This window comes from Channa argus, chromosome 20 (genome assembly GCF_033026475.1).
Source record: "Channa argus isolate prfri chromosome 20, Channa argus male v1.0, whole genome shotgun sequence".
Lineage (NCBI taxonomy): Eukaryota > Metazoa > Chordata > Actinopteri > Anabantiformes > Channidae > Channa > Channa argus.
The window spans coordinates 13,330,645-13,353,982 of record NC_090216.1 but is presented as its reverse complement, the minus strand read 5'-3'; the positions used below and the strand labels follow the sequence as shown (position 1 = coordinate 13,353,982).

General features: G+C 41.3%; 1 protein-coding gene across 3 annotated transcripts in view; it reads right to left on the bottom strand.

Annotated features, from left to right (window-relative positions):
* Positions 1-20,679, bottom strand: part of bahcc1b (BAH domain and coiled-coil containing 1b) — a 61,528-nt gene extending 40,849 nt beyond the window's left edge. Inside the window, exons 1-2 of one of the 3 annotated variants that reach the window (XM_067487583.1) lie at positions 20,461-20,679; positions 9,467-9,798 (exon numbers count right to left, since the gene is read on the bottom strand). In XM_067487583.1, coding sequence (XP_067343684.1) covers positions 9,467-9,638 — 172 coding nt within the window. In that variant the 5' untranslated portion in view covers positions 9,639-9,798; positions 20,461-20,679. Of the gene's footprint in view, positions 1-9,466; positions 9,799-13,037; positions 13,249-20,278; positions 20,436-20,460 lie in introns of those variants that run through there. The other 2 variants (XM_067487581.1, XM_067487580.1) reach the window with 2 other exon arrangements.
* Positions 20,680-23,338: the final 2,659 nt, after the last annotated feature.

Genomic DNA, 23,338 nt, shown 5'->3' with positions numbered 1-23,338 from the left:
TTTGCAAGAGCGCTGCAGCACAATCCTGCTTCGGCTAAAGTTAGCTCAAACGCCAGTGGAAACAAACACACCTACGCAGCAGAAGTGCAGCAGCAGGGTTATTGCAGCGAAGACAACATCCTTTAACCAGCAGAACCAGATTTAACCATATCTATGTCAGCATCCACCCTGCTAAAGTAACCTTGAGACAATGAACCCCCACCAGCTGTGCCACCACTGTAACTAACTCTGCAGACTGAGAAAAGGTAAATTATGAATTATCAAATATCATATTATTATAGCAGTATGCTACTTACAACCTATCTACAGTGCTACTTTCAATCCCACACCACAGAGAGTCATATCTCAATATCAGTGAAGCAGGATGTGTATGTGTGTGTGTGTATGTGCACATCTATGTATAACTCTGTGTGTGTGTTCAACCACGGCACACCATATCACACTCCATCATCATGAGTTGAGGGGTTGTGGTTCCTAGAGAAGCACTTTACTTAAATTAGACCCTCAACGACTCGACATGCAGGTGTCAGCGCGTGTGTGTTGTGTGTAGGTGTCAGACAGACGGTGTGTGTGCATATGAGGGGGAAGAGACTGAACAAGGGAGAAGAGCAGGATCAGCAGACAGCGAGTACGAGAGAGAGGCAACAAGGGAGCGAGTGGAGAAAGAGAGAGGGAGAAAGAGAGAGGGATGGGGGGGCTAAGAGGTAGAAGTGACAGAAGAAAAGAAAGAGCAGGAGAAAAAGCAGGTGAGAATAACCTAGTCTGACCTTATTTCAGCATGGCTTCTCCATTCTTTATAGTCCCTCGTTGCCGTAATATTTACACAGGAATAAAAGATTATTGGAGGTGATCCGCAGAGAGGAAATAAAGAGAAAGGGGTGGGGGGGGTCAACAAAAGAAAGAAGAGAAAGAAGTCGAATAAATATCAAATTAGAGCTGGAGCTAATGATTATTTTTATTATTGATCAGTCTGCCAATAATGTTTTGCTTTAATCACTTAATCTGTCAAATGTCATAAAATAGGGGGGAAAATGTCCATTGTGGTGTTAGTGGCATGAGCCCATGGTGATACAAATTATTGGTTTCTCCAGCTCTAAACTTAAAGATATTCAGCTGTCTATGATAAAAAACAAAAGACAGAAATCCTGATATTTGTGGTCTTAAACAATTTGGTAAGAAAATATGTCAAAAGTTTTACTTGTAAATTCTAAACTACATGTCTTCGGCAAGCCATTTTTTTTTCAAAGTTACAAAACACAAGTACTTTGAAGACCTCAGCCTGGGCTTCAGAGACGTGTGATATGATTGTGATCTGACATTTTGCAGATCTCGACTCACTGAGAAAGCAATTGCCACATTGGTAGATAATGAAAACAATGGTTACTTTAACATAATTCCAGTAAAACATAATGTGGCAATTCCCCACAACTGCTGTTCATATTTTAATTGTAATAGAATTTGTATAATTATTTATTGAACTGTTTATGAATTTGATGTCACATAATGCAGTAATCATCAACACAATGGAACACAGTTCATTTGGATCCTTTTGCTGTGTTTTTTTAGTAATAAAAGTGAAGGCCAAAAAAAAGAGAAATGTGTTTGAACAGGTATTAAGATAGAGCTTCACTACATCACTGAACACAATACAGTTTTCACACAAAGCCAACATCATTCTCCACATTTAGAAATAAAAATATTAGGCTGAACTTACAGATATTTTAGTACAGGTGAGCAAAGTAATTACCTTGGCTGCAAAATTCATAATGCCACATCTGAAGGAAAATTCTAGGGGTTATAGGGTATCTGATGTAAATGGTTTAGCTTTAATCATACCAATAACATCTATATTATAGATACGTGCATAGAACATCTATAAGTTTATTTGATTTGAAAAAAGACAAAGCTGAAACAAATGGAAGCACTGATAAAACACGAGGTTCTGATGAAGCAAGATATATGAACATACAAACACACATATAGAGGCAGTAGTGAGTTAGCACATGCAAAATCAGAGATAAGTGCACTCTCTTTTTTTCTCACACACACACACACACACACACACACACACACACACACACACACACACACACACACACACACACACACACACACACACACACACACACACAAACATACACACATAGAGGCAGTGGTGAGTATGCACATGCAAAAGCAGAGATAAGTGCACTCTCTCACACACTCCAGACGTCCCTATATTATGCATGGACACATGCTTCCAAACATTACAAAAACACACATCAAAACGACCAGAAAAGACAGTAGGCAGTTATTAAAGAGACAAGACAGAAAAATAGAGAGAAGGAGAAGAGACACTTTACCAGCAATCAAAGATGCAGAAGAGAAGAGACAGATAGGGAGAAAGGGAGAGGAGTAGAGGTAGAAAGAGACACATGCACAAAAAAGGGAGGGTTTGCCTCTAATCAGCATTGATCCAAAATTTAGACAGGCACACACAGAGGCACAAGCAGTCCCAGTAGGATTAGGACCTCAGCACTGTGTGCGCGCTTGTGTGTGTGTGTGTGCACGTCCCATGAGACTGATTAGCCATGAATGACTGATGACGGATCTTTGTTTTTTTTTTTTGCTTTTTTTTTTTTTTTTGCTCCATCTCCTTCTCGTGTTTTTTTTTTCACTACTCTCAGCTCGGGCAAGCGCTTGGGAGGGGATTCTCAAACACACACACATATGAACACACAGAGAGACATACAAAGCTGCACACAACTCCATATATATTCAACGAAGGCTTTTGAATATACTTAATGCTTTCATGTGTGTCACTGTGTAACGATCCATGCTATTCCACACAGCTGCTTCTCTCTTCTTCTTACTCTCCTTCTCCCTCCCTAACACACACACATACACACACACACAGACACACAAATCTATTTCCTATTTAGGCACACATTAGCTGTCTTTCACACCAAATACTCAATCTGTTCCATATGTACAACTGTGTGACACTGTGACTCAGAGAAACTTAAAGGGTCTAGCATTCAGGAGGTTGTCCTACCACTCTGCCATCTTTAACCTCACCTCCAGATGAACCTACGGCCCCCTCCATCCATCTAAGCACCTGACAGCAAAACAAACTGGACATAGACCCGCCTGAATGGAGTCCATTACAATATGAATGAGCCAAACAGAGCTTAAATGAATCGAATAGAGAACCAAAACACAGCAGCAGAGAAAAGGGCCCCGGCTAAGTCAAACAAGTCAGCTCAAGTGAAGATGAGTCAGGCATAAATGTGGCGCGGAGATGGATAAAAACTGGCCCATCTCAGGTGTTGGTTGCTGCTGTGATAAGGGTTGCTGTAGATGCACTGCCTCACTTTTGCAGCGTGCATTTCAGGGGGTGCAGACCTGTGGATGTGGCGAGACTGTGACATCATGTCTGTCCCCCCTGCTAAGTGATGTCACCTCTCTTTCATGTCGTGTAAACAGGGAATTGCCTTGACCCCTCTGAAGAAACGGAAAGCCATAAAATAGCAGGGAATTACAGTGTCTACACACACACAAGTGTGGACTCACACTTTTTTTACACATGCATTCATATCATGAATTCCAGCCACAGCAGCCACATGCTCACATAAAACACCTTATATTGTATTTTTAAATGAACACACCCACACATACACAGGCTCTCATACACACAGCTTCCCCTCCTCCTGTACAGAGTAAGAAGCTGTTTTAGCCTTGTGTTTTGTGGGCTGTTTAAAGTGTCATTTTTCTCTCGTTTCTCTGACTTCAAAGGCGCCGCGCTGAGCTCTCGCTCCCTCTTGCCAAATCCTCCAATCGCTTCTGATTTAGTGAGTTGGCCATGGGCCGAATAGCACCGGGACAGGCCCGTTAACAACCGGCCGAGTGGTGAGGAAAGGGGAAAGCAAGAAGAGAGGAGGGTATATGGGGGAGAAACAAATGAGGCAATGTGGAAAAGGAGAGAAAGCAGGCTGAAATTGAGACAGAAATAGGAGGAGTGCTGAGAGAAGCTGGTCTGCTAACAACACGAGGAGGGAATGGGTATGTGGGTTAGAGATGGGATCTGGATATAAGACATGGGGGGGATCGATTGAAAAAAAGAGGGTGTGAGAGAGGGAGAGAGGAAAGTAGGGAGGAACAGATCTTTGAGGAGGGGGAGGAGGAGGAGAAAGAAGGGCTGGAGGACCACTCGAAAAGCTGAGAGTAGTGAAGGGGAAGCGAAAGAGGAAAGCAGAAGGAGACGAGAAAGAGGGGAGGGCAAGCATGTGGTTAAAGGGAAGCGAGGAAGATGGGTGAAGGGGAGGCCTGGCCAGTGAGGAACAGAAGAAGAAGAAAAGAAAGGGAAGAGATGAGCGACAGAGAGAGAGAAGAGAGCACATGGACACAGGAAGTCTGGCGCTTTCCATTCACATGCCAAGCCATCAGATGGTGGTGTGTGTTCACACCCCGGAGATGTCGCAACCAAACGCACCCCACTCCCTTCAAATCACTGCTACCGACAATAAGCAGCTGTTCACATGTTGGATGAGATGAGAGAAAAGTCTTTCTGTGGCTGCAGCAAATGCTCCCCAGAACAAACGCACTCCTCACCCAAAATTCCAAAAAGCCTGTATCACTATAAGTACTCAGTTTTTTTTTCTGTTTTTTTTTTTTAAATAATCTATCATTGATGCGACCTTTTCAAATCTCAGTCACACTCACTCTGAGGTCAATCTGATTAGATGCAGGGAAACATTTGGGACTGTATTTAAATGATGTGCTAGTTTGCTTGAAATATCAAAGCATGCACAAGAGTCTAATTTGTAATTAAAATGCATTTAATGACTTTACTGGCTTTACTTAATGACTTAATAACTTAATTCCTTTAGTGCGTCAACAAATTTCAAATAGTGTAACTCATTTAACTGATTTCTTTGGCCTTCTTGCATATTTCATTTAGAGCTGAACACATACTAAAATTAACTGGGTCAAAATTGACCTATAGCCTAATATACTTTCATGCAATATTAACATATAACCAAGGGGGTGTTTTGATTGTTATTATTTTTTTATACTTTATATGTTTATTTTGACCCATTATTAAACTCAACAAGCTCAGGTTTTATCCTAAAACTCACATGTATTATTAGTAGTACAAAATGATATACAACATAATATTATAAAACACATTAACATAATTGTGGTATGGAAGATCAGAAAATAACTGAGTAGGTATAAACAATAAAACTAACACACAAAGCAACACATTTTCTCTGGTGGTTTTCTACTCATGCACTGAGTAAAGTTGAGCCGAACCAAAGTGCGTCCATTTTGGTTTATTTAGTGTGCATGTAATTTTTTTCTTGAATTGACAGTTTACACTCTGCCCCTTCCTCACTGCGTCCAATCGTAGCTCTGCTGGCTGCAACCTCCACCAGCTGTCTCCTCCACACAGGGGGTCGTCTTGCACACTGCACCCAGGATGTGCTCCTTGTACCCTCTGTAGCGTTGGTGAGGTGAGGGGAGCAAGGTCTGTCTGAGGCTCATCCACTGCTGATGCATCTTACATTCTCCTACAAACACATGCAGGCAAGCATCTCTGGCTCACAATCTTGAGAGGCAGCTGAGACGACAGGCCGAGGAGTCAGGGATGACGGCCAGTGGGTTTCGTCAGGCAGTGGTAATCTGACTGGATTACCAACCAGGTGGAAACATTCAGCCTCTCTACTCCTCCTTTTCACCTCCCTCTCTCATTTGCATGCTATTTTCCTTCTTTTTTTTCTTTCTTTATGCTGTTTCTTTCACTGTCTTTCCTTCTTACTGCCGTTTACTCTTGAACTTTAACATAATCATTGCCCTTCACATGACACACAAACTATAGACCTCTGTCTCTCTAATTTAACAAGAAACCAACAGAAACACACACACACAAAAACACATCATCCTTGTGTGAAGGTGTGTGCAGGTAGGAGGGTGAAGGGGCGTGTCTCAGCTGTGCTGCTACAGTGATCAAAGCCAAAGCCAAAAAACTTCCAAGAGAGTTGAGACATTAGTGACAGCCTCGAGATGAATGGACGGGGTGGCTGCATGTAACACACACAAACACACACACCTACTCACATTTATAGCAGAGAAATACAGAATTTCACTGCAGGATCTTGTGATTCATAAACAAGACTGAACACAGGGAGTAGATTGAGAAAGAAAGGGGAAATTATGGGAAAATCGAAGAATAAGAGGTAGACAAAGGTCTAAAGAGCAAAGGAAAAAGACTGAGAGAAAAGGAAGAAAAGTGGCAGAAAATAGTCTAACCAACATATTAGGATTGTGGTTTACTACTTTTTAAGACACAAAATGCAACCAGCCTTAAATGAGATCCCTTAAACAACACGTTTCCAGTATGTGCAACATTGATGTAGGCTCTTCCTGTGTGTATTATTAAGGTAAACACACACACATGCACACGCGCTCTCTCTCATACATACACAGTCATATAAACAAAAACCGTCTGCCGTCTGGGAAGTAACACACCTGTTCAGTGACAAGCTCTGCCACGCCCTCCATAATGCTGCACACCTGTGCTACTGCAGGCTAAACCTAACCTTAATCATACACACACTTGCACAACTACTGCCCAGAGGCTAATATCACAGAAAGGGGAAGAAAGAGAGAGACAGACTGGAATAAAAGCAAAGAGGTAAAAAGGGGAGGAGAAAGACAGACAGAGAAAGAGACAAAGGCTTTCCCACTACTCCTATCAGTAATCTAAACGCCTGTGTAATATCATTGTGGGGTTTTATCAAATGGGGGCTGAGTCTTATGGCGTCGGTATGCGGCTGTCATTCCATCACCTTGTCAAGCGCGACCATATTCAAGCAGACACCATGCTGATCTAAATAAGAGGCTTCAGCAAATTGATGGATTGCATGTTTTCTGGGATATGAAGAAACAGGGGGAATGAGAGGAGGTTTTTTGTGTGTGTGTGGAATTTCTGTAAGTGATACAACCAGCATTTGACTAGGCAAAAAAATTGCCTGTGTGTGTGTGTGTGTGTGTGTGTGTGTGTGTGTGTATATATATATATATATATATATATATATATATATATATATATATATAGTCATATACAGTCATATATATATATATATATATATGTGTGTGTGTGTGTGTGTGTGTGTTTGTGTGTGTGTGTGTGTACGTGTGAAACAAACCCCCATCCCAACCCCCTTCAAACTCTGGTATGGCCAACACCAAATCATATCTATACCCCCTGTGCTGAGGCCTAGGGCCAGGCATACAGCTTTCTGAATCTCTAAGGGAGGAGAGCACAAAGGTAACCCCCATCCTAACCTTCAAGCAAACACACACACGTACCCCAACCCCCATCCCAAAACAACAATCCTCTATGCCCATCATGTCAGTCAAAACCCCATCAGGGACATGCATGGAGAGTCTGGATATCTGGAATCTCAATACAGTGTCATGCACCTTGAAACCCAGTGAGAGGCCCTCTTGAATATATTTCAATAGCATTATCCCCCTGCATTACTATGCTCCCCCCCCCCTCCCCACCTTACAGAATCATTGTTAAATTGGACCATAATATATGCCAGTGAGTAGCAATATCAGTCAAAGTGGAATATAATCTGTTCAAATCATTGTGCAGCAAACATGCAGGTTAGATATGTTTGTCACAGGTTTAATGACAGGGCCATAATTTTAATAAAAACCTATTCAGTCATATTTAAAGCAGGCACTGTGCTAAATGTGTCAGGAAATACATACCAATATAAATAAAATATACAATGAATTACTGTAAAATATATAGAAATATAAAATAATGTAGGACTATAATTATGTAAATTATTTTGTATTTATACTGGATTGTTATCATTTACATCACATTTACAAAAACATGTTAATTGTATTATTGTAAATGCAATGTGTTAAATTTTACAATTATATTTCAACATCCCCGAAATTATAAAAAAATAATAAATATAAATCGCGAACTATTATTCTTACATATATTGTAAAAACAAAATAGAAAATGAACATGAAGTGAAGGCTACATACAGACTGCATCTGAATGAAAATGGCATATTTGAAGAGTTAATGTTCATGAATTGTGGAACATTTTTGAAACAAACAAGCTGAAAATGTTATTTCTAATGATCTCTCCTTCATGTGAAGCACCCCAGACCAGAACCAGGACCTGAAACACCATCAAACGTTGCGTTGATTGAAAATAAATAAATTGTATATTTTGTTTAAAATTGTAGGAGTTAAAATTCTGAATTCGACGTCTGTGTCAGTTTTGCTGGGTAAAACTAATGAATATGCAAATGAGAGGGGACAGAGACAACAGAAGATATCATTTATAGGTCCGAGCTTTTACAAAAGATAATTAATGAAATTTCTCATCAGACACGTTCACATTCATTCAGTTAGTCCAGCAGACACTGTATGATTTCGAGCGGAGCCTTTCTCTCTCTCTGTCTCTCACTTACTCCACACACACACACACACACACACACACACCTTCCCAACCACCCCCACCCACCTCCCCCTCCCCCTCCCCCTCCCCCCCTATTGAGACAGGATACCAAAGCTACTTGTTAAATCTAATGCATGCACTGTCAACCCATTCGCACCCCGTCACGTCCCCGCTCAATATAGAAACCGGATTTTCTGGTATTACCCGCACCTCTATTAGCCAGAGCTCCCCTCCACACCCCAACACTGCGACCCCCACTTTGTGACCAGTACAAAAACCAGCATGTGCCCCGAACCCACCAGCACCAAATCACTGTGCTCGTGGAAGCCAGCAACCAAACATGAAGGTGGGAACGTTGGAAAGAAACAGCAGAAATTAGGGCTCAGCTAATAGATTTAATTTATTGTTTAATGGGAAATATAAGCAGTAGAATTATCCAATTCTAATTAATTACATCAAATTGCAATGATTAGTACTTTACTAATTGATGAAACCATATAAATCTATGACGAGATTATGCAATCAAACGTCTAATAGCTTCTGAGTGGTAAAAGCTATAATTCCTAGACTTTTTATAAATTATGGGGAGATTTAAAAGTCTAAAACAAAACAAAAATGAGGTTGGTCGTAATTTAAAAATAAATCTAATTTGAAAAAGATGGCAAATTTCCCTCTTTGGTTCATTTTTGACTTTTTGGGTTTACGGCTGAAATACTAGACTGACAAATTGTATTTATTTTCACATATTACGCACAGCAAGCACCTATGTCATAAACAGTTCATTAAATAAAGTAAATCATAAAACTCATTCTTTGCCCACTGAAAAGGCGTCTGTGCTGTTTCTCTCCCCAGTAAATTCTAGCTCGTCCCAAAAAATGTCCAGTTGGCAATATAGAAAACATATGCTTCAGACAAAAGACAGCAACTGAATTTTTTTTAGAAAATCACATCTCCACCACACACAAGAACAGAGGTGCATTCAAAACTGACCCGAGTGCGGAGCCATGGAGAGTGGGGATGAGTAGTATTTCCCAGGCTGGAAGTGAGCGGGGTGCTGCATGGAGCCGTGGCGGCCTGGCGCCATCCGAGACGCGGCGCTGTGAACCAAAGCGCTCCGCTCCGTCAGGAGGTGGTGCGGAGGAGCGAAATCCCGGCTTTCCATCCCGGTGAGAACCGATAAATCCCAAATCCAAAGTAAAATCCGGAGGCACCGAAGGTATCAGGCACCCAGATGTAAATAATCCCTCTTATGAACTTCGGAGTCCCCTCGCATTGAGCGGAGTTTTGGCTTTGCAGGGTAGAAACTGAGTCCCCGTCATGTCCTACAAAAGAGAGAACAGGAGGGACGTCAAAGCGCTGACAATAATGAGCCAGCCAGGGATATAGTGCTGTAGAAAAAGCTGAACCGAGACTCGGTCGCTGTTCATGTTTAGACAGACAAGTAGTATTTACAAAAAGCAGCTCATATTTCACAAAAACGCTTTAAAAGACCACGTTACATATTATTTTAATCCTGTACAGGACATTTAGCGGCGATTTATAACAGTCCGTGAAGGCGTGTAAAGCCTGTTTTGCAGATAAAAAGGTGGGTGAACTGAGTTTATGTGGATTTACTCTCCTCTACGTCGTTGGCCCCAACAGAGGAGTCTGTGCCCCCTCCTCCTCCTCCTCCTCCTCCTCATCCTGTGACCAAACACGATGCAAATAACGCACACGGGAGCTTTCTTTATCAGCGAAAAGAATGGAGAGGAAAGGGAGAGATTTGGCTCAGGTACAAACAAATGATGCATATACAGTACAAGAGTTCATTGCGTTAAAAAAAAGAGGACAAGTTGTTAAGTCTTCAAACTGAGCAAGAACTGGCCATAAACAAGCCGGACCTCGAAGGCTCTGTATGAAATATGAAGAAAACCATTTGTGCAAAGTAATAATGCGCGAAAGCAGCTTTAATCCTAAATTATGGCGAGTGGAGTTTGTTCCCCAACCATAGAGTCTTCGTATTGTCCAAAACAGAATGAAACACAAAATCAACTTTAACTTGTTTTCTCTTTTTTCTTTTTTTGATTCACTGTGTTTTTGTCACGTTAGTGGATAGTATTAAAATGTTTAGTTAAACATACATGCAAACACACAACCACACACACATTTCTGCCTTGGATGAAATGCGTTTGCTATTGAATTAATTAAAGTAATAATTCAAAGCAGCTTGTTCGTGTCTTTACCTGACTCGTTCTAACTTTAGTGTTTGATTTTGTTTTATAATGTGTGCTCCTCATTTGTAGTGCTGCTTATTAAAAGTCAAATTTTTCTAATAACTAATACGGAGTGAGCAGCAAAAGCCCATGCCTTCTGACAATACGCCATCCATCTTTGATACATTTACAGTAGATATATGCTACTCTGTAATCACAAACACAAATCAAATCACCTTTATGCTCCAGTGCAAAAGAGCGGGGCTATAAACAGCGAAATAGACTGAGAAATCATCGACTTTATATGTATGCCTTATAGTCCAGGTAATTTACTTAAATAGGGCTCCCTGTGACGCTCAGATAGGGAGAGCTGGGTGCCTGTGTTCACCACACACACCTCAGTAGTCCATCTATTAAGCCTTTCAATGCATGGCACGTCCATCTAGCGCTCTGTAGATGCTGATAGCACCTCCCAGAAATCAACGATAAAGGAACAAAGAAAATATCAAATGCTCTGGTGGAGCAGGGGTTTATGAAGTGCATAAGAATATTGGCTGCATGAGCTCGGATACTCAAGTCTCCCTTGATGCACACACACACTCTCGCTTACAAACACACACACACACAAGCTGCTCAAGGACTCCAACTTTCAGAAATTGTGTTTTTTTTGGGAAGGGGGATCTCCAAAGTTCAGCAGCTCTGTCAGAGCTTGCAAATGTGTGTGTGTGTGTGTGTGTGTTGCACGCCTAAACACTCCCAAGCATAAAGAATCCCGTACACGCAAATGTTAAAATGTTTCCCATCAGAATATCTGGCCTAAACTACAACTGCATTGAAATACTTCAATTACCTTTTTGTTAATGAGAACCACGTCAACGCTTTTGACTATATCTAATCGACAGTAAGAGATAAAATAAGGGTAAAATCAAGAGAAACGCAGGTAGCTGCAAGCGCACTGGGAAGGCAAAATGGACTCACTCCTGTCCCCTAGGCTGTGAGAAACAATGCACCTTCTCTACGGGACATCAATCATAAACCACTCTGGTCTGACATTTGTCTATACATTTTTAAATTTGTAGGCCGTAAACACACGTCCTCGATGTTTACATTCCACGTCAACAGAGAGCCACTCAGGCTACATTTAACAACCTAAATCTAAATCCCGTGTTATCGCACGCCACGCAAACAAAACGACGTGAACAGATCCTGCCTAACAGTTTCGGGAAAATGATCATTTGGATTTGCTCGAGTGTCTGTGTGTGTGTGTGTGTGTGTGTGTGTGTGTGTGTGTGTGTGTCTACGTGGAAGACTTCAGACTTCCTTCCACTTCAACGAGGCTCCACTGTACCCAATCATACACACACACACACGCACGCGAAAAGACAGACAAACACACACACACCTCCAAAACATGGACACATACACACACCTCCACCATTGATGTTCTGCAAAGGGTCAAAAGACGCCAGATGAAAATCCCCCTACAAAGCAACCAGTATTGGTCAAAACTACAGTGCGTGAACTTAGCACAAAATCCCGCAAATCCGCAAAGAACTGCGTATTTTCAGATTTCATGCAAATAATGTTGCAAACAAAAACATGCACGTTTTGCGGATTTTTTTCAGAAATCTATGAAACCACGCACAAATGTTTGCATTCACTTTGGCTTCAACAATTTGACAGTAACGTAAAGTCACAACTCATATCCGAGGCACTCAAAGCGGATATTCAGAGGCCGGCTAAGGACGAGAAACTGAAACCCGGTGCCGAGCCGAAGACAGCCCGGCGTCTGCACAGCCTGCTTACCGAGGGGGGTAAGCAGGGAGCACTGCAGTTTGCAATACACCTCTCCATCTCTCTCCTTCTCAAACACACAGTAGGAAAGTAACAAAGAAATAATCTACAAATTATAATGTGGTGCCTTGAAAAGCGAGTGGTTTTGAATGGCCATCTGAATGAATAAGAAAACACACGAGGAATTTGGCTGTGAAGAGAGGTCAAATCAAAAAGTGACACACATATCGCCCACAGCTCAGCCCTCCACACTTGACAGGAGAGGAAACAGAGGGATCAGACTGTTTTAAATAAATCCATTCAAAACGCGTAAAATGGTTATCTGGTTTGCGTTAATGCTAATATTACAATGACTTGAAATGCTTAACAGAGCAATGCTTTCATTTTACTATTTACATCTTTGGCATGACAGTGTAATATTGCAGTGTAATATAAGTGTTTTGAAAAAAATAGATGCAGTTCCATTTAATGAAATGCATAGATCGTCCTCTCCTGCATGAAGCCCCAAAATAATAGCGAAATTTTGTACAATCATTAAACATTATAAAACAGCTGTAAAATAATCCACTACTTACTGATAAGTTATATCCACTGCATGGCGAACGAGGTATAATGAAAGAAAAAGTACAAAAATATTCAAAATGAAAATCCCCGAATCGCATAGATGAAACATGTGGGATTGATTACATCCTATGCTGCTGCAGACTGTGCTGTGCAGTCAGTTGAGGTATGGGAGAGACGCATCGTAGAAGTTCAGGCTTGTAGTGAATCGAGGCTCGTTCATGCTGCCTGAGACTCAGACACGTCGGGAGGGGGAAGGTGGAGGAGAGGTTGGGTAGGAGGATGGAGGGTGTGTGTGAGTGTGTGCGGGGCGGGGTGAACGCGCAGGCCTATTGGTTTGAGAACGACAATGTGAAAGCGTGCCCGTGAGGCGCTTCCCCCACCTCCGCCCCCAACCCCACCCTACCCTTTCCTACACCCCCTCCGACGGTAAACACGGCCTGCTATTGGCGGCAGTTTCAAGCCAATGAGGAGGCCTCCGTAGCCGAGGAACGAAACGGCGGGCGTTTGATTTGCAGCCCTCGGCGCACTGCGTGCACAAACAAATGCGAGGAGACAGGCGGCACAGCTCGGCGTTGTTCAGTGTGCAGAGAGAAGAGGAACTGGAGCTGTGCAGTGCTGCCTGCACTTTCTGATCACTGGTGGAGCGAAAACAGCATCTAGCCTATTCTATGTGATCCCACTACAGTTCAGTTCAAATGCTGATGTGCTCTGAGTTTATATCGTTATTTTGCTTTGTGACAGCGATAGTTTTATTGATGCTCCTTTAGGGAAATCCACTTGTTCACATGCCTCACTGCATGAGGTTTTGCTAAATAAATCTTTATTAGAACAATCTCGATTTGATTTAATGGACATGTAGCCTCTGTTTGCAATTAAAGAAATGTTGCACACTTAGGCCCATGGACAGCCACATTAAGATAAGAGAGGTCAAGCACTAATAGGTTTGAAGTATGATATAGAAAATGTGTCCACAGGGATGTGGGGAGCTAAATATACAGAGGGCCTTTAATACATCTATTGTTTTGCCCATGAAGCCAAAAAATGCTCTGATAGTGCGGGTGCACAGCCGCATGCTTCTCTTTTGCGTCTGACCACATAATTGGTCTTAGAAGCCAAATATAAAGAAACAGTGGATAGAAACAACACCCGATCAGGTAAAATGGTTAAGACTTTGATAAAGCGCTTTGTTTGCATGTGCGTTTTTGGGAAGGGGAAGTGTACAAGTAAATTTAAATTACACAGGCTATACTATGTCTAAAAAACATTTATTCTTATTATGTTTACCGCCCCCCCCCCCACACACACACACTAGCACGGGCAAATTGAATCACTGCGTAATTTGAAAGCATTACAGTCCTCAGGGTTAGCCTTGCTGCGCGGTTCAGTAATTTCGCCAATTAAAAGTGGAAGGATATGGGCTTGTGTGTTTCCATGTCGAAATATATGAGCTGCTATAAGCTAATATTCCCGTCCAGGTTTGTTTATCCGAGGAGGCAAAGGGTTAAAACTCGTGGCGTCGGCCCTGCGAAGCTTCTCATTGGCTGGCACCCTGCCAGAACGCTGTCAATCACCGAGTGTAAACAAGGCTCTGATTGGCTGCTGGCCAGTCCGCACTGGGCTGCCTGAAAAAAGCAATTACTGCCCCTGCGGTTTCAAGGCGGCCCCGCGCTGAACGATGAAAGGAGATAAGGAGGGGCAGTTTCAAGGTGCCCCCACGGCGAACCCCGTTGGCCCCAGAGCAAAAGGAGAGTCAAGAGTGAATAAATCAAAGGGAATTCGGTAAAAGGGGGGAAATTACACGTTGTATTAGATATTGAGGCTAGATTCGCGGAATAGTGCAATAACAACTTTGTGTTTGGAAAATGGAGGAAAAAAGGCAACAAGAACCGGAAAACAGCTATCGCGCTGCTGCGAGGGAGCTGCTTTTTTCACAAACGCAAAGGGAGAAAAGTTTTTGTTGACAATGAAGATGGTGGTAAGACAGCGATAGGTCTGTGTAAAACTAAATTATGACAAGTGAAAAAAAAGGGTGAAAACATGAAATAGTCCGGGCTCGGGTCTTGTGTTGTTGCGCCGAAAATGTTGCTCCAAACTTTCTATTGCCAACAATTAAGTGGACAGTTCCGCTTTTATGCAGGTCAGATACAATAAATTAGCTTAGTGTAGGTGGAAATATTTCAAAATATTTTTTTATCTATATATACATATAAATATTTATATTTGTCTTAATACGCTATAAAATGTAAACTATCACAGACATCATAAACAAAATAACTTACAATAAGTTTGTGTATATATATATATATATATATATATATATATATATATATATATATATATACACAAATGTATTGTAAATTATATGTGTGTATACACTACTGCTACTGCTGTAGTTTTTTTCATTAAAATTTAATCTGCAAACTAACGTGGCAGCAAATTTCATGAAGACAGTATGCTTTTTAGCTGAACTAGTCCAAAGCTGACAAGAGGCAACATGCACATCATGAAATACATGCAGACTTTTCCAAATGTCTCTTTACATTAAAACAGAGACCCACTCCCTTGCTTCGGTTTAGCCCCAAACAAAACACGACGGACAAAGGAAATCCAAGCTGGCCTGTAGCCGACAGATAGCTCATAATTTGTCTGCAAAGAGCAAAACGGCACTTTCATCTATACGGTGGAATTAATTCATACATTTATAATTCAGATCAAATAACGTCAAAGCGAGCAGATTTATCGCGTCTGTAATTAGATAATCATTACCCTCTTTTTCCATTTACATAGCAGCCTGCATTCCAAAGCCCTGTGCTCTCCAGTGGGCTTCAGCCACCACGTGTCACACACACACACACACACACACACACACACAAGCTGTATACAAACCGCTGAAATATTCTGCAGACGTCCAATAGGTGTATGATATTTTATGGCTCAAACGTGCTATATATACACAATAAGACTACCGTAAATTTTCACTTCACTTTTATATAAAAGTGTACAAAAAGCAATTTCATGATAAAAAAATGTTATTTGTGCAGCTTTAATCATAAAAAAATAAATTAGTAACTTTTTCACATGCGGAGTGTATGGAGCAGGTGGAGTGTATAGAGAATAAATGCTTTACTTTACTCCAGCCAATAAGTTTAAATGTAAATGTATCTACAATCCACAAGCTATTACTACTGTAAAAGTTGTGCTCTACATATATATTTGTTTTGCGGATTTCCCATCGCTAGTAAGTTGGAAAAACTGGCGCATTCACTTTCTCTGATTCCAACCGCTTAGGACATCTTATATGTCAATATAGCCCGTACACACAGTAGCCTTCCTATACAGCCTATTGTAGGATATATTTCTTTTGAAATGGCTTGGTTTCCCTGTTCTCTCCTCCAACGTCGTTGTCCTCAGCACTAATGACTGGGGGACAATAAAGAATCCTGTTCCGCAGCTCACAAAGGGGTCCGCCACTTAAAACAGAAATCTGCATTTAATTTATTTAGTGACAAGGAAAAGCCTTTTATAGCTTGATTTTTATTGGTTCTTTTTCACTTAAAACGTGGGGGTTGGGTATGTGTGTGTGTGTGTGTGCGCAGATAGAGAGAGAAAGCATAACACACGCACCCCAGCCTCCTCTGGTCCGTGTGCCAGCGCGAGCTACCCTATACTGTGGGGTGGGGGCGCGCGGATAATTAATGCGGATTGACTGATTGCTCTTGAAACAGACCGGGCCTGCGCGCGGATTGTCCTCGAGCAATGAAGCGTTCCTGACTGACACTTCCCACCTTTCCTTCTTCGATTCCTTCTTCCCTTGCTTCTCTTCCCTCTCCCCCATTTCTTCCCTCACACTAGACCGAAGTACGAGACTCTTCCACCGCGGAGAGAAGCCGCATATTCCAGCCGCTTTTCTGCTGTCCGGCCCGTGGAGCAGAGGCTGTTCCTCCGTGACGTCTGTGTTCAAATATGTCAAAACTGAATGCGCCTGCAGTTAAACAAATGTATAAATAAAACATTCAGACACACTAACAGGTTTGTTTTCGTATGTTGATATTTTGTTGCTACCTAGAAGTTAAACAAAACTAGATTCAAGTCCAGTGTTGTCCTGAATTCTACTGCAAATTTAAATGAGGAGTTATGTCTCCGTGGAAAAGGGTGAATAAGCCATTTCCCGCACATTAAAAAGTGAATGAAGCGTGTGTGAACTGGGGAACGTACCCCCAACATTAAGTGAATAAAGATTTAAAACCTAAATAGTACCACGGTTTTTTTAAGTATAATTCACACTCAAATGGGAAACACATTGGCAATGGTGCTCTCTTAAATGAAGTCCAAATATAGACTGGTCTCCATGGGAGGCCGCCATACTGGGTAACCATCACCAGATATTTCTGATAACGCTTTAATGATGAGAATTTCCAAACGGGGCAGTTCGCCAGGGAGACGCCCCGGCTATCTAAAGGTGGTGCAACCCCGTGAGACAATAGAGACACATTAGAGTAGAAAAGCATGCGAAATGTATCGCTGCCAAGGTTTCGGTCTAGATTGTGATATGAAAAACAATTCTGCTCTGTGCGCTGTGGGCGTGTAGCAGAGGTGATGTGGGGACATCGTTCAGAAACCTATTTTTCTTTCTTCTGGGAACCAACATACCTTAAATATCAACCTCAGCAAACAACAATGCCACCCATAACAGCCCAGAAGAAGAAGAAGACATGATGAAGCCAGAAGTTGACTGGACAGAAAAACAACATGACCTTTACATCTCTGTGTGCGCAGGACAGATGCTGCTATTTCTGATCATCCTGACAGATAGGCCAGAGAGGAAAGCTCATGCCTCACAACAGGTCAGGAGATGTGAAATGGTTGGCATGAAAAAAGAAAATAGTCCAGTAAAATGCTCCACTTTTTTTCTCAAAGGGCTTTTAAAAGGCTCGAATTATGAAGAGAAACAGTTGTGCCATGTATGACCTAAGACATGTCTTCAGAAACCTATGAATCAACAGGATGATGCAGAAGAAGATAAAGAAGACAATGATGTCGATGATGATGGTGACGGAGGAAATAGCTTGGGCACCAAATTAGTACCTGTCACACTGCCATATATCCAGCTATAGCCACCTCCAGGCCTGTATGGATGAGATGACAGCTCCAGAATCTATTTAGGGTCCATCAACATGCGCAGGTGGAGGCTTTAATTATCATTTCCATTTGAACATAAACAGCCACAGCATGCAACATGTAAGCACGGTAAGCATATATTCAGATGTGTGTGTGTGTGTGGGGCAGCGTTAACAATAGTCAAAAGTTGAAATTATGCACTCAAACAAATGGATTAAATATGGGTTATGGTGTTTCTGACAATGGAGCACAGCTCAGTTTGTGTATTTGTCCCCTGAAACTCATCTTTGTTTTATAGATATACACACACACACACACTTTCATAGGATGCAGAAAAAGAAACATGTCCATTTATAAAGTGACTTAATATGTGAAAAAGGGTGGAAAGAGCATTAGTGTCAGAAGTATCTCCAGTTTGGGCCTCAGGGTCAACAGGTCACCTAACCTTCTCCAAGTGGTCACACTTTAAATTCAAGTAATGTAATCAATTCTTTCAACAAAAAACAAGTCTTTGCACCAATCACAACTTTAGCAATAACACATAAAGTGCTTTAGTGACATACCACTGATTGAAGGAAAAAACTGGATTTCAGAAAAAGAAACTTTCAGCACACACACACACACAAACATTTTCAATGTTTAGTAATCGTGTCATCTCCCAGACAGTTGCTCAACCACGTTGGTCATATTTTGACCATATTGTTGATTAATGTTTACACAAATCCCTAAATCTGATCACATCTCTGCCCCAGGATAATATCTCAAAAGAAAACTGATCCAAAAACAAGTTATTTTGAATTTCTAGTAAATGCTGCGTATCACGCTGAAACATTTTGGACTGTACAGCTTCTGAAGCTCCGACAAAGTTTAACTTTCAAAATATATAAAACGTGCCGTTGCTATCTTGGCTAATCTAACCAGTAATAAATAACCACTGCTTCACTTAGAATAACTGTGTTTTATTATAGTTATATACAATATATCTGCATATCTGCATATTAATTATTATTAATTGCCTGTCTTTGTGCCCTGCTGGCTTCCTAGAAGATGACGAAATGTACTTAAAAAAACAAAACAAACAAACAAAAAATAAACAGTCTGGGCCAATACTTTATCGAGACCAAAAAATACAATTATTTACAAATAAAATAAAATAATTAACTTGCAGTAATAACAATAATTGTGGGTTTGAGTGTTGACGCAAAGCAGGTGTTTAATGTACACTTTCCTAGACTCGACACTGAGACACAGCAGCAATACCAAGATGTTTATTTTCCTTTGTGCAGCTAAAGAGCTAATGTGTACGTTCAAATTCAAATCAGGAAACTTTTTAATTTGACTTGACTCCAGCACATGAACAACATTCATAAATTAGACGTGTGTGACTGTGAGTTTGCAACCAAAATATATACAAATAAATTAGGTTATTGATTTATTACTGTAAAAGCAAGGTAATGAATAGCGAACTACTTCTGTCTACCATTATCAAACTGAAGCTGACCTGAAAAAAACGCGTCATCCTCCATGGATGAGTATACTGAGCGTGCGTGTCTATGTGTGTGTGTGTGTGTGTGTGTGTGTGTGTGTGTTTGTCAGTGAGTGAGGCAGATAAACAGTAACTCAGAATCCTTTCAGTGTTACCGTGTAACCGAATATAACAGAAGTAACCCTGACAAAATATAACACCCAACTCTGGAACAGCTAAAGGGAGCTGCACTTCACATGCTCTAATCACTGCGCGCGCGCGCGTGTGTGTGTGTCTGCCTGCACATGCCCCCGAGAGGCCCCAGCTGATAAACCTTCTTTCATTAATTGCGTACTCAATGTTCAGAAAAGAGACTTTTCACTCATAAAAGACATATAAATCCATTCATATTTGTCAGGAAGCGGACACTGAACATCAAGACAATTTTTTTTTTTGGAAGCACACACCGACTACGCAAAGTTGTGGCGTATTTTTGTTCATTTTTTTAAGTAACCCAACAGCATAATCACTAACCCAGTATTGCAACTATACAAAATGAATGAATATTATATCTTCAGCGCACTACAACAGAAAATACACTTTAAAAGCCCCCCTCTGATTAAATCACACTGACAACTGATTAAACATAATACAAACTTAAACACCTACCTATAAAACGACGTCTCCATTAAGAAAATAATGTCTGTACGGAAATAAATTGAAAAACATACAAGCAGACACTGTGTTTCTTTCTCCTAAAACTTGGCAAAAAAAGAAACTGCTACTACAGGCTCAATCCAAACCAACGCGCATTCAAATGTATGGACCTAAACAGCGCTCCGCTTCCTTACACGTTATAGCTCTCTGCTGAATGTATCCACCGATGGGGTTTTCCCGACTACAAGCGCTGGATCCTGTGGATGTGAGTGTCCATCAAGCTGTATAATAGCAAATTTATGTCTGGATGACGCGTCCTCTCTTTCCCACAATGAACTGAAGCGTTGACATTAAACAGAAAATTGATGGAGAAACTCTCTCTCTCTCTTTAATGCACCGTCTCGCCTCGTCTAGGAGACTAGAAGGGAGCTTTCTTACATTTTCTGTTTTTTTTATCATGGGAGGGGGCAAAGGGACATCATCAAGCATGCTTGGAATACACCCACTTCCATCCCCACCAACAAACATAAAGTCTACGTAAGCTACATTTACGCATCAAGAAAGGCATACTTTTTTTTTTCTTTGACCATTATTGTTTTGTTTGCAATGTGTGATTGTGCTGAACCGGATCTCTGTGCATGAAGGTGAAGAAGGCGGGGAGGAAGGCCTATCACTCCTTTCACAGGCATTTTTCTGATATCCAGCATGAGATTTGCACCATGGGCCCTTGCTTCCTCCGCCTTGCCTAAGTTTTGATCAAAGTGGTTTTTGTATAATCGCTGTCTGCGTGTGTAAGACATAACAGCGATGTAGTTGAAGGCAGGCTTAGTTGTTTAATTTGAGCAAACTTTCTACACTGGCATGAAAAGGAGCAAGAAGCTCTTCTCTGTAAATTTAATTGATATGTGTTTATAGTGGCGGTTGTTTGCCAAATGATAGGGCTAATTGCCGCCTGGAGGTCACATTTACCCACCTTTTTAAAATTCTCCACTAGCTACATCAGTGCCTCCTATGTATAGCAGCTGTCCAGAGTTTCAGAGGTATTTTGTTCTGAGGACGAGCGGCCAGGCGCAAGCACACACGGCTTCAACTGTACCATAAACATTTAGCACAGACGTGAAAGAGTCCGTTGCATTTCTGCAAGTTTGCCGCGCAGCATCTGATTAATTCCAAACGGTTTAGACATGTTTGTGCGTAAAAGCGAATTTATCTCCCGTTGTCGCTCCACAGAAAGAGAGTTCAGTCTGCTTCGCTGTGTCGCCCTGGGTTAAAGAAACAAAGGCATGACCGCAAACACTCGTGCAGTGAAAAAACACACACATACACAAACCATTTCCATTAGACAAGGCATTTTACTGATAAAGCGGACACCTATGCTTCAAACAAATGAGCCGCAGGTTGGATATGAACGCGGAAGAAGCAACGTCTACGAGCCGCGGCTTGAAAATATTCGGAGAGCAATAATTGCGGTGGTTGTTGGAGTCTCTTTCCCAAATAGGACCTCACCCTCGGCTTTCTCCTCTTCTCCCCCCGCAGCCCCCACTGGCTGCCCCCGCGGGTCACCGCTTCAGGAGCACCACGTCACCACGTTAACCCCTGCATCGCTGCGTCCTGTACAGAAGCAGGGCCATGAGCCATGTGGGGAGAGGGAGGAGGAGAGGGTTACTAAATTGGGGTGAGGGGAGCTTCAGGCGCCCCGAAAGGCGGGTCCGCCGGGGGTCTCGGGAAAATGAGGAACAGGTTTTTGTCAATTTAATTTGAGTCTGTGGAAATTCTACTACAGCTTTAGTTAGAACAACTGCCGCAATTAGTCTGCGTTTTCTTACTGTTGTTTACTCTGAAGGCCTCCTCGCATTCTACAAGCTATATGAAAAACAATTCTAAGAATTTCAAGGAAATGCAATCACAACATCAATAAAGCCAAAAAAAATAAAACACAGAAACTGTATCCTTTTTTGTAAATTACGAAGTGGTAAATTGGTTTGTCATATCAAGCAAACTCACATCACTGCATTCCAGATGTTTGTTTTTATTTATGATTCATCTTGCTGATTTGATTTTCCAACAAAACAACTTTTGAATTATTGCAGTGGTGGTCAAACCCAGATCAAAAACACCCAAGTAACCCAAAATGCCCTGATGGAACAATAAGCTCGTAACATGGGCCACATGCACCCCAGGCTATAATATATTTTTTCAATCTGAGTTGAGACATGTGACTAGAATGACATCAGACATTTCCATCTAACGTGAAGAATGAGACTTTACCAGCCCCAACAGGAAAATCCAACTAAATAAACTCACCAAAGTTCTAGCTAAATACTTCTATTACAACTTTCCAAAACCGTCTCTGCTCTCATCAGTAGTGTTGAAAAATAGAAACCATTCTCAAGTACAAAAGCAACAATGCATTCATAAATCCTTCCAGTATGGTTTTGGTTTCTTCTTTGAAAGGATTTATGGGAAGGGGAAGTGGGCGGGTCACAGTGGACCCCACCCACCAAGAAACGTGAGCTTTATTTTTCTTGATAATTGGCCTACTGTTGCATTGTGGGTCATGCATTCAGTCTATACACCAAACCCCATATTTTATATTTACACTAAAGTCACAATGAGGAAGGATATTTTCATCTCACTGCACTTATTTTGATTTAAATTACCCCCTTTGTGTAACGTTTACATGCACGTTTGGTGTGCAGCATGAACAGATTTGTGTGTACTATTTAAATGTATTCTATTTTTGCTGCATGTGTCCCAACTGTGTCACAGTCTTTGTTCCATCTAATAAAATGTGATCGGAGCTTGAAAAATACTTCTAGAATTCCCCCTTTTTTGTTTTGCAGTTCATGTTTAATTGATTTTCAATGAATATATAACTTATGCAATGCATTTCTGTTACTTTAAACACTGTCAAACTCCTTATACAATCTGGAACGTATATACATTATTCAGAAAGTTATTATACAACATAAAACAAGTGTATATATATACACATTTGTTTTATGTTGTGATCCCCTTGTTTTATGTTGTGATCCCCTGGTTTTTGTCTCTCAACCAAAGTTTCAGCTGTTG